This window comes from Macaca mulatta, chromosome 8, assembly GCF_049350105.2.
Source record: "Macaca mulatta isolate MMU2019108-1 chromosome 8, T2T-MMU8v2.0, whole genome shotgun sequence".
In the NCBI taxonomy this organism is placed as follows: domain Eukaryota; kingdom Metazoa; phylum Chordata; class Mammalia; order Primates; family Cercopithecidae; genus Macaca; species Macaca mulatta.
In genome coordinates, this window is record NC_133413.1 from 150579702 (window position 1) to 150592281 (window position 12580).

The following is a 12580-nucleotide window of genomic DNA, read 5'->3' on the forward strand; positions in this document are numbered from 1 at the left end:
TCCCACTTATATGTGAGAACATGCCGTATTTGCTTCTCTATTCCTGCATTCATTTGTTTAGGATAATGGCTTCCAGATGCATCCATGTTGCTGCAAAGGCCATGATTTCATTCTGTTTTATAGCTGCAGAGTATTCCAGGGTGTATATGCACCACATTTTCTTTATCCAATTCACTACTGATGGCCACTTAGGTCGATTCCACATATTTGGTATTGTAAATAGTTAAAGCCACTAATTTTTAATAATTTGACATTTTTACTTTATTTCTCTCTAGATTCACATTCACACTGTATTTTTTTTTCCTTCACCCTATTAAAGTAAGTGCAGGCAAATTATTTTTCACTCTTTTTTGAAACAGAGTCTCACTCTGTTGCCCAGACTGGAGTGCAGTGGTGTGATCTTGACTCACTGCAAGCTCCGCCTCCCAGGTTCATGCCATTCTCCTGCCTCAGCCTCCCAAATAGCTGGGACTACAGGCAGCCACCACCACACCCAGCTAATTTTTGTTTTTGCATTTTTAGTAGAGATGGGGTATCACCATGCTAGCCAGGATGGTCTCCTGACCTCGTGATCCACCCGCCTCAGCCTCCCAAAGTGCTGGGATTACAGGTGTGAGCCACTGCACCCAGCCTGATCTTTCACTCTTAAATGCTTCTGCATTTATTTCCTAAGAACAAGAATTTTCTGCTAAAATTTCAATTTCATTCTCATACTCAATATATTTGTCATTGATACAATAGTATTATCTTATAGTATTCAATTTCCTCAATTGTCCCAAAAAAAAGTCATTTTTAAATCCAGGATACAATTAAGGATCATGCACAGCATTTGATTGTTATATCTCTTCAATCTCCTTTAAGCTAGAACATTCTTCCCACCTGCTTTCATAAAATAGGAATTATAACATTTACTTTATAGAGTTTTTACAAAGATTAAACAGAAATAATGCCAGAAAAAAAGTGGCTAGCCCAGTCTTTATACACAACATGTGACAATGCTCAATAAACATTAATTATCTTCCAGCTGTCTATGGCCCACACTGAATCCAGGATCCCAGCTTGTGCAACAGCTATCCAGGTTGCTGTGAATTTTTTAAGCGGCATTTAACTTCAGTAACCATAATTAATGCGAGTCCATGCCTGAGAATCAAATTGGGTCCACATGTGGTCCCCCGTTAGATGTCTCTGAGACTGTTAGACTGTGAGCTACAGGGGGTCGTCTCCCAGTTCCCAGAGGCCACGAATAAGCCTCTGTCACTGAGTTTAAAGCCGCTTCGCTTAAGGGTGCAGCAATGGTCTCGTGCTTCCTCAGACTGAACTGCACATAACAAGGCATCCTCCATGGACCAAGCTCTGGGAGGTTCTTCGTGCCTACCTTTTCCTCCATAAAACTTGACCTGGTTTCCTCTGTAAGACTTACCTAGAGATTCTCTTTCTGCCACATGCTGTGTGAATAACCAGCCAGAGCTCCTATTCACTGTTGTTAATAAAGGGGCATCTCATGAGTAACCACTATGTGCCGTGACCAGTAATCAGGCAAATCACATTTACAAACCACTTCATGACCATAATTCGAGGTCAGGCCAGTCTCACATTTACAAACCACTCGGTGACCATAATTCGAGGTCTGATTTGGTTTTATTTTAAAAGATAGAAGAAGGTATTCCCAGACTACAAGTCCCAAATTGCAATTTTGCTCAGTTTTTCTCTCTGACCTCAGAAGGGCAGAGAGAATGCCCCCATCCACTCTATAAAAAAAGGCAGAAGCACAATAATAACAGGGCAAAATAGGTCTGCATTGAACATGTAAATTCAAACAACCAAAACACAAAAAGCCAAGCTTTCCCCTTAGAAGCCTTCCCCACTGTTCCTCAGGAATAAGACGACCCCAGCAGGCCATGCGAGAAACCATGGTCACCATTCCCTCACTGCTACCTGGAGTCCACATGCCAAGACATACCCCTCGTGTAATATCCAGTCCCAAGTATTTCAGGGGCAGGTGCTGGGCACCATTTATTCTGCCAAACCCCCTTCTTGGGCAAAAGAAGTCAGAACCTATGTAACCCTCTGTCTACTGATTAAAAAGAAAAAATGCAGTTCAGTGGTATAAAGGTGTTTACAAACAAACAAAATCCATTTCATCAGACATTTTTAAGTCTTGGTATAATTTTAAATCCTCTTGACTTTTTCATATTCTAATGTGTCCAACCCTAAATCTCTTTTTCTACTTTTGTGAATAATATAAAAAGAATATGTTACCAAGTACCAGCGCTATACAAGAAGCTCATGCTGACTATTTGAACTGCAGAGGGTGCAGAGCGCAAACTCTACGGAGGGCGTCTGCCAGGGACTGAGCTGCGCTCCCCCTGCCCCAGCAGGATCTACTGAAGGCCTAACCCACAATGAGGCAGCTTTAGGAGGTGGGGCCTTTGGGAGGTAATGAGGTTTAGATGAAGCAATGGGGGTGGAGCCCCCTCTATGAGATGAGTGCCCCTGTAAGAAGGGGTGGACACCAGAGCTCCCTCTCTCCTCCACGTGGCGATGCAGCACGAAGGTGGCCATCTGCAAGCCGGGAAGAGGGCCCTGCCTCACCAGAAAATCACCACGGCTGACACTCTGATCTCACACTCCCAGTCTCCGGAGCTATGAGGAAATAAATCTTGATGGTTTAAGCTGTTCTGTCTGTGGTATTTTGTTAGGGGAGCCTGAGTTGGCGGATAGACTCCATATTGCCTCCAAATGAATGCTTCATAATTTGGCATAATCAATCTACGAAATCTTTTTTTTTTTTTTTTTTTTTGAGATGGAGTCTCACTCTGTCACCCAGGCCGGAATGCAGTGGCGTGATCTCGACTCACTGCAACCTCCGCCTCCCAGGTTCAAATGATCCTCCTACCCTCAGCCTCCTGAGTAGCTGGGATTACAGGCGTGCACCACCATGCCCAGCTAATTTTTGTATTTTTAATAAAGACAGGGTTTCACCATGTTGTCCAGGCTGGTCTCAAACTCCTGGCCTCAGGTGATCCGCCCACCCTGGCCTCCCAAAGTGCTGAGATTATAGGTGTGAGCCACCACACTCAGCCAATCTATGGAATCTTATCTCTAATCAGTCCTAATGTTACAACAAATGTAAACTTCCATGTCTTCCACACTCCACCTCCTTATAGATATCATCAGACTTTGAAGGAAAACTTTATCATCACAGCTAATTAGATGTCTAAAGAATCACAGCATTTTTTACTTGAAAAAATGCAGTAATTCTTACATTCCACTAATTTAGAATGACCTGCTGGTAAATGAATACAAAATAATAAAGAGTGAGAATTAAATCAGCTAGATAAAAAGTACTTTTATTACCTTCAGACACATACAGTAACTCTCTGTTAACAAAGTGCCCAGGAGATGTCTCAGGCAGCTTGAGTTAATGAATGACAAGTGACTTACAAACAGCAAACAGCAGGCATCAAGGGACGGGGGTTGCTACACTGTATCTAGGACCCTGACGTGCTAATTAAAATTAGGAAAGTGCTTACCATCACTGAGATCCTGCAGGAGATTCTCCTGGCAGGAGAAATCCAGCTTCACTTTGATGTTGATTGTGAACGTGGCCACCTTCCCAGGCTGCAAAGGGAACTGAGCAAGGGTTTCTTCCAGCTTCCAGCTCAAGAAGTCACCATACAATTTTTCTATAATAATAACAATGACAGTGATAAGGATGTTGTAACTGAGGCAGTATGGGACTTACCAGTCCCCTAGAAAATTCTGATGCATTCTCAAAAGCAAAGGAAAACGAAGAGCTTTTAAAATGTATAAGATCAAAGTGACAAGAACATTCCAGAACCAGGAAGTGCTGCAAGGCAATCACCCCTGTTTATGAACAAGGCACAGGGAGGAGGAAGAACAGTTCATCTCTAGAGGCACCCAGCTCAAGCCAAGCCATCTTGACGCCTTAGTGAGCAACTTCTTCTCATTGACCAAAAAAATGCTGTTTGGCTCTTATAAACTAAATCAGAGTTAAACTAAATTTCTCCACAATGAATATTTGCTGTATTACATCACCTTAAAGAGAAACAGATCCAAGTGTAGTAGGGAAAGTATATATTCAATATGAGACACCTCTTCAGAAAAAGAGAATACAAAGTCAAAACCCAAGCAGGACGCTTTGGCTCACACCTATAATCCCAGCACTTTGAGAGGCTGAGGCAGGGTGAATCACTTGAGGTCAGGAGTTCGAGACCAGCCTGGACAACATAGTGAAACCCCATCTCTACAAAAAATAATAAAATTTAGCCAGTGTGCCCGTGGATATCTGTAATCCCAGCTACTCAGGAGGCTGAGGCAGGAGAATCGCTTGAACCTGGGAGGCAGACGTTGCAATGAGCCAGGATCACGCCACTGCACTCCAGCCTGGGCAACAGAGTGAGACTCCATTTCAAAAAAAAAAAAAAAAAATCAAATCACAGAATTAAGGACAGCACCTTGGGAAAGGCCTCCAGGAAGAGGTGTTTCCCTTGCTTTCTTGCACATACACCGTGGTCTTTAATTAAAAATTCTTCAATGTTAGAGTCACATGGCCTTGACTTTGGTGCCTTTTTGACACTGACTAACTCAAGTGCCATGGAGACCAATGATCCCTTGGAGTCAAGGTTTCTTGTAAAACGGGGATAACAATTAATGCACCACAGAGTCATTTTACAGATTCAACAAAGTACTATCTAAAAGCACCAAGAAGACCACAGCACTGTAAGAACCTCAGGCAACACGGGAGGAAGGAGGACAGGAAGGAGACACAGGGAGGCCATTGCTGGTGCCCTCTGAAGTAGCTGTGTCTCTCCCCAGCTCCAGTTCCTAAAATCCAGGCACAGTATGACATGCTACCTTGACATCCAGCGAAACTGGGAGGGCCCCAAATGGCCTCACCACAAGTCCTTCCTGACTCTGCTCCTGCAGACACAGGGTCCCTCAGCCAGGCAGGCTTCCTAGGCGTGGAAAGCAGGTGCAGCCCTGTGTATCCTGAGCAGTGGGTGTCAGTTCCCTGCCAGTCTGGGAGGGACTGAAATAAGCTGGTCACATCCTCCCCAGGGAGCCAGGGGCAGCCCTCCCTCTCCATACCCCAAAGCCCGCCTCCCCCCAGCCCCTGGGCAGCTGCTCTCTCTGTTCCTGAGTGCAGCCCCATGTGGCCCTACATGGCACGGAATCCTCCTTCCCCAGCTGTGAGTGTCTGTGACCAATGAACTGCTGTCAGGTGCACATGTCCTGTGTCACGTGCTAGGTGTCTGGCTGTCCCCACATGGTAGGGCAAGAAACCCTCCTGACCATCACAGGGGACAGGAAGCCATGAGTATGGGGCCCTCCTCCTACCAGGAAGGGCCCAGCTTCCAGGCTCTGCAAAGGCCCTCCTCTTGGTGCCCCTCTAGCCTAGGAGGCAGGAGGAACTTGCTGCTTTCCCACCATCCCTTTCTGGGAACCAGTTCTCTACGCTGAGCGTCTTCGGTCTGAATAGGGAGACAGTTTTAAAGAGATGAAGTCACTTATCCACGGTCACAAATGACGGAATCAGTCTAGAATCCGAGATCCAAATGATTCCAAAGTCACATTCACCTCCCACATGAAGATATTTCATGGTGACGTTCAAATATGAAGACCTGGTCGGAGAACCCAGACATGAGCCTCCCAGGAGCTCAGTGGCAGACGGAGAGCTTGACCAAAATCCCCATGAAAGAAAACAGATACGTGGTGTGCTACCTCCAGAACACGAGGACAAACTGAGCTGCAAAATAAGCAGACATATTCCTGGCCGGAGGTGTGCTCGACCACAGCACGGTCCTGCAGAACCGGCCAAGCTCCCTCTGGAGCACACCTGACAGATGGCGTTTATGTCTCCATGTTTCCTTAAAGAAGGATACTAACACAGAGAGACAGATCCAGGGGACAGCGTCCTTGAAAAGTGTTTAGAAACCACGTCACATTCATTTATTTACTTAGTCATTCACAGAACACCTCAAATGTGCCAGACACTCCACGTGTTACCTCACTTAATCCTCCCAACAACCAGTGAAATCATGGAAGGAGGTTAGCATATGTAACAGGTCATTCAGCTGTCAGTGGAAGACTTGGCATATAATAGATGTTCAATGAATATTAGCTGCCCTTCAGCATCACCCAGTCTACCACCTTAGATGGTGTTCAGATGCTTTGTAAACTGATACTATCACAGTATTTTAGAATGATCTGGGAAAAGACAGACAGCTGGGAAAAGGATGATGGAATCGTTGAGCAGTCAACTTTAATGACAGCCTGAGGAATGAATCCCTATGTTCATATGATTTCGAGAAGCTGTGGGCCGGGCGCAGTGACTCACGCCTGTAATCCCAGCACTTTGGGAGGCCAAGGTGGGCAGATCACCTAAGGTCAGGAGTTTGAGACCAGCCTGGGCAACATGGCGAAACCCCGTCTCTACTAAAAATACAAAAATTAGCTGGGCATGGTGGCACACGCCTGTAGTCCCAGCTATTCGGGAGCCCAAGGCATGAGAGTCACTTGAACCAGGAAGGTGGCGGTTACAGTGAGCCAAGGTCATGCCACTGCACTCCAGCCTGGGCAACAAAGCAAGACTCCGTCCCAAAAACAGAAGCAGCTGTGGCCATTGGATGAGATTCTTACAGGAATTTAGTGACAGAAAGGGAAATGGAGAATTGGAGCGAAGTATTATCCAAAACTCCAAGTGGGAGATGGAATGGGTCAACAAGAATCACCGAAAGCAGAAGAAAGTGCATCACATCCGATTACAGCCACTCTAATTACAGGATAAAAATCTAAACACTTCAGTCAAGCTTTGGGGGCAAAGGGTACCAAATGCTGGTCGCTTTGGTATTTCATGATGATAACAGGTTAGTGAACTCTCTGTTCGGAAACCCGCTTCAACACACAACATTTGGCCCTCGGCTGCTCAGGGGAATGTGTGGATACTCACATATGTGATTTATCCTTTAGAAGGTAAGTCACTCAGTCAGAGAAAGAACAAAGATCTGTCTCCAAATGGGAAAAAAACTTCAAAGCCATCTTACAGCTGAGAAAGCAGAAGGAAAAGGAGAGTCTAACATGAAATCATATCATCAATTGGGTTGCTGCTTTCTTCCCACTCCTTTAGAAGGGCTCTGACGACATCTTGGCTAGGTAACTGACTTCCTTCCTTCCCACCTGCTCTCTCAGGCCATGCCAGTTCTCTGCCTACTCAATGTGACCTCCTCCATGCAGGGCTCCCGGGCACGCCCACCTGGTTCTGCTCGGTTGCCACTCTACGTGTATTCTGAGAATCTACCCTCCCACGAGACACTGGAGTCCCTTTCCACTGTGCTCTTCTGTAGGTGCTGACATATCTGTGGGCAGCTGCAGAAGCTGTGGCTAAACACAACCGAAACTACAGGCCTGGGTTCAAACCCCAGATCCTCACCTTCCTAGCTTGCCCTTGGCTGTGTTACTTTCCTGGGGTCTCAGCTTCCCCTTCTTTTACAAGTAAAGCGGGTAGAAATACCAGTACCTACTTCTAGGGCTGCTGTGAAGGTTAGCGGGTTTAAAACATACAGAGTACTTAGGACAGGTCACAGGGTCCACTGAGTCTCAGTTAAGTGTTTGCTCTTATAATTATTCAGGTTTGGCAAGAACACCACCAACGATTGGGGCTCGTAGGCTTCCATGCCTGCTACTTCCTGCTACTTCCATTACGGGATAGTCCCAATAAGCGTTCAGGTGTTTGAGCTCTCCCTCTGTGCCAGGCACTGTCTGAAGTTCCTATACTAAGGACAGAGGAGGCATGAGCATCAGCCATAGTGCAGAGTAGTTAGCTTACAGCATACCCTTGGCTCCCCCTAAAATCTCCATACGCCAGCATTACCCACCACTTCACTCGAATGAGCAAGCTCAAGTTCAGAGAGATCAGGCAGCTTTCCTAAGCCCTCCAAGCTACGATGTCCCGGAGTCAAGAGGTGAACCCCAGCCCTCACACCCATTCACCATGCCTCTGTCCTCTGGCAGCTCAGAACGCAGTTGCTGCCTCTTGTCCACGCAGCAGCACTCGCACCGACCTGGGCCTCTTCTGTGCTGAGCTAACCTGTCCACCTTCCTTCTACTTCTCCTCCAATGGCACTCGGAGGTGCCATCCTGACGACACTACTTTAGACCCACCTTGGTTTGAAAAGAAGCCTCCCCAAACAGGAGCCAAGGAGTGGGAAAAAGGACCCCATGCAGTATGAGCACACAGGGAGGGAGGAAAGAAGCACGCGTCCTTTCAGAAGTTGACATCTGGTGATGCCTCCAACAGACTCCTAGCATGGGGTCCCTGAATATGCAGAATGCTTTCTCAAGTCCAGACCTCTGCTCCCTCATGTGCCCACTCCAGAAATGTCTTCCCCTACCTTCTCTGCCTGGCTGGATTTTCTAGGGCTATTTAATACCCAGGTCCAGGGTATCTACTCAGATGTGCAACCATCCCACCCCTTGCTCTTAGGCTGGAGGCCCTCCTGCCGCGCCTGCAAACACCTGCACATGCCTCCAGGACAGACTCCAGCACTCTGCACCCAACTGTGTGAGTTGATCTTTCTGTTTGTAGCTATCACTGTGATGTGAGTGTGAGGACTGCATCACTGTCCTTTGGCAAAGTAAGTAGTCATTCTTCAGATAAATATTTATTGAGTATCTCCTGTGTGTCAAGCTCTGTAGCGGGCACAAAAAAACACATCAGTGGGCAAACAGGCCAGTGACCACTCTCCCAGGGCTCATGGTCTGACGGAGGAGACAGAAATCAGGCAGGAAACTGGACACAAGACAAACTCCCCGGAGAGACCACCATTCAGACACAACCTGAGGGAACAGGAGGGCTCAAGGAGGTTCAAAAGAGGGAGAGTGGCCCTGTGTGACTAACTCTGGACTTGTTCCCTGCGTTCACACGCTCCCTGGCACACGCAATGGATTTGACATTTCACTCAAAACGCCTCACACACAGGGCTCTTGCTATCTTCTTCCTCTATAATAATCTATGGAACATAAAGATTTTAGAAGTCTGCTGATAATTTCTTTTATTCTTGGAGCACTAACCCAGTCCTCTGTCTGCTCTGCAGCACTGTGATGAGCCTTGGTTTTTACATTCTATGACTGCCCATTTCATTCATTCAATGGACACTTACTGCGGAGCCTTAAAATATCCTCATGGCAGGCGCTATGCTAGGTTCTGGGGACAGAGATAAAGAAGATGCAGCCCCTGCCCTCTGGGGAGGTTGTCTCTGACTGTAGGAAGAAACGGTATGGGGGCTACAGGAGAAGCCCCCAAAAGCTGGGACCAGATGAGAGATGAGGCTTCTCTCAATCTAAAAATTTCTGTAAAGTGTACAATACCATTACGCAAAGAACAGGCTCAACAACTGCTTGCTGAAGTAATTGCCCAAGCCAGGACAGCATATAACTGAAAGAGGACTTGCTGCGAAGTAAAAGGTGAACCTGCTAGGGTCCCAGACCTCTATAAAATACCTTGTTCTTTCAGCTATCAGTCTAGCGTATCAGGACTGTACAACTAAATTCAAACACTATAATTATAGCACTATCCTTGCCCGTCGGGATGGCTTTTCATTTCTTAAACGTGCTTCAACTGAGAGATGAACCTTGTCAAAATGGACCGTGAATGCCCACCAGGCTTCCCCATGGTCATGGCTGCAGGATGCATCAGACACCCAGACCAGCAGGAGTGGCTTGTAATGGGAGACGTGAAACTAAAGAAATACCACCTACCAAACACAACCCAGAAGGAAGACAGGGGGAGGAGACAAACATTTAGCATGCTGGCTACTGTTACTTAAACCACCATCACCAGCCACCTAACTTCTACGGGGCACTTCCGTAAAACAGGTGCTAAGACCTGTACGTCTACAGACTCATTAAATCCACACACCGACTATCTGAATAGGTCCTGCCATCACACCCATTTTAGGGAAGCTGCTCAGGCCATGCAGAAGTGGGTATAGCCAGGACTCAATATTCTGCTCTACAACCCACCCCTTAATAAGTTCACTGGCTTAATCCTAAAAGCCTGTGAAATCGTGCTGTAGTTCCATTTTAAGAAGTGTACTTTTTTCCTCATTTTTTTACAGAGACATGACATACCAAAGACCCCGAACAACTAACTGGGAGTTTGATTTTCAGGAGCTCCCAAGTGGCAGGCCAGACGTCTTCATCCCCTCAGCCCTCCCTGTGTTATTTATTTCCCATCCATGCTCCTGAGGCGCTGAACATGTCAGGACTCACAGAACTCATTAAAAGGCATTTCACTTTGTCTTAAGATCAGCTTGTTTTGTAAACCTCTCCAGCGTGACCCTAGAAATGTGTAAAATGCTGAACTGTACCAGAAAGCCGCTGCAATCGTATATACAAGGGGGCAGCAAGTTGAATGACTTTTAGTCATTCAGGAATTTCAATGTCTTTCTAGGAGACACACCAGTAAATCCATTCACTGTGGTTAGTCAACATGCAGCAGAAATAATACAGGATGTGCAGTTGGAATTCAGTTCAATTCAGTGCACACGTCTGCCTCCTACACTGAGCCGTGAGCTCCTCAGGACAGGGTTCATGTATTATTCATGTGCCTGCATGCTGACTGGCATGTCAATGTGATGTAAATGTTTGACTGTTGAATAATACAAAGCCAAGTGAGGTAAGTGTTATTGTAACAGAATATCAGCAAGGCAATGGACAGTAGAAGTGGCATAATTAATTCTACTTGAAGGGCTTGGGAAAGCTTTCAGGAGGCGGCAGTGGACGGAACTGCAAATGAGGGATAGACTGGGATGCACAGAGGACGTCTAGGAGTAAGCAAAGTTCCGAATACATAAAAGTGTGTTTGTTCAAAGACAGCCAGAGTACAAGGGCTGTGGCGGTACATTCTGACTCCCCAGGGTGGAGCCCTGGATCACATTCACCTGGGTGTCCCCAGTGCCCGACACGATGGCCACCACGTAGGAGGTGCTCAGTATGGGCTGCTGAGGAGTCCACCAAAGGCAAGAGCAGGTGGCAGCCATAAAGACAGACAGGGGAGCACCAGAGGGAGCAACCACTCCAAAAAGAGCAGAGAGGACGATCCCTCTGCTGCCCCCGCCCTGCCCACTGCTTTCACGGGACACCTTGCACCTGTTCACCACTGAGCCTCCCATGACTCTCAGAGCTCCAGGAGGACAGGGATGACTGTGGTCCCGCTCCCTAAGCCACAATACCTGAAGCACAGTGGGTACTGGGGAAGTGTGCAAGAAAGAAAGGGAAGGGAAAAGGCGGGCAGCCAGCCACAGGATGGATTTCACTGAATGCTGGGCTAAGAAACCAGGGACAGGAAAATGATTTCAGAAAGGTTTTAGAAAGGTGACAAATGAGTTGACATTTTTATAAGATGACAATGGCAGCAGCATCAAAGATAACAGCACCTTACAGGAGGAACTAGCATTTACCAAGCCCTAACTCATGCCAGGTACTGTATTAAGTGCCTTACATGTAGTATAACAACCAGAAGAGCTATGGAGTGGTAGCTCCACTAGGAGGGACAATGGTCACAGACACAAGTAACTTGGTCCAGATCACCCAGCCAGTAAGTGGCAAAGCCAGGACTCTAACAAAAGTCCGTCTGATCCTAAATATTATAATGTTGACCATCATAAGTAACTTGAAAATTGAGGGAGGCCTGACCTAGGGGCTTCCGACTAGTCTGCTGGCCTGGCTACCCGGAGCCGGCTGCCGCGGCTGTCCTCAGCTCCATCTCTACCTCTGTCCACGCCCAGATATGCAAGTGGGACTTGGTGTCAAAACTGAAGCAGAGATGGCAGAATCGGAATCCTTCCCCCTGCTCCCCAAGATGCTCCGCTCTGACAATACCAAGAAGCAGGAGCCACTTTTCTCCAAGACTGATTTCTAAAACTTCGCCCTGCCTTGCCGCAATTTTTTTTTTTTTAAGAAAACAACTATATAAAAATAGCCTAAGAAAAGCACCTCGGAAACAGACCAGACCAGAAAGTTAGAAAGCCCAGTAGGGTGGGTAGCTCTCATATGGCACTTCAGCCAGCTTATTACCGAACCCCTCGGGTCCTGAGAATTGCACGAGTAACAGGTTTCCCTTTGTCAGCAGGAGCCAACTGTCTCCTCCCCATCGGCGCTGCTCACGGCCTCCCAAGGTGCTTCTCGCGCTCTTGCCTTTCCTGGGCACTACCCATGGCCTCCCAAAGTGCTTCTCACCCTCTTGCCTTTCCCAGCTTCCTTCCCTGTGTAATGAGCAGGGCTTATGCTGACTCTACTAAGTGGCTTCTAGTTTGGATTTGCTGTGGTTTTAATGCAAGTATACCTTTATTCATCTGGGGATTGTTACATTTCACCATCCCAGAAAGTCTGAGAACAAGGGGAAAGCTAAGACAGTTTCTGAAACATCCTAAGGAAAAAAAGAAGGAGGGGGAGGGAAGAGAGAGACAGAGAGACAGAGAGATGAAGCCAGGAAACATAGACAAAGGCACCTGTCCTCCTCAAGCGGGGCGCGCATTTGCTTATTTCGAGTCAGCCT

At 47.0% G+C, this 12580-nt stretch overlaps 1 protein-coding gene across 9 annotated transcripts in view; it reads right to left on the reverse strand.

Moving 5' to 3' along the window:
• Nucleotides 1-12580, reverse strand: part of TRAPPC9 (trafficking protein particle complex subunit 9) — a 732314-nt gene that overhangs the window by 518998 nt on the left and 200736 nt on the right. For all 9 annotated transcript variants that reach the window (XM_077944070.1, XM_077944072.1, XM_077944069.1 and 6 more), the window contains one exon: nucleotides 3534-3686. In XM_077944070.1, the coding sequence (XP_077800196.1) occupies nucleotides 3534-3686 (153 nt within the window). The remainder of the gene's footprint in view (nucleotides 1-3533; nucleotides 3687-12580) is intronic.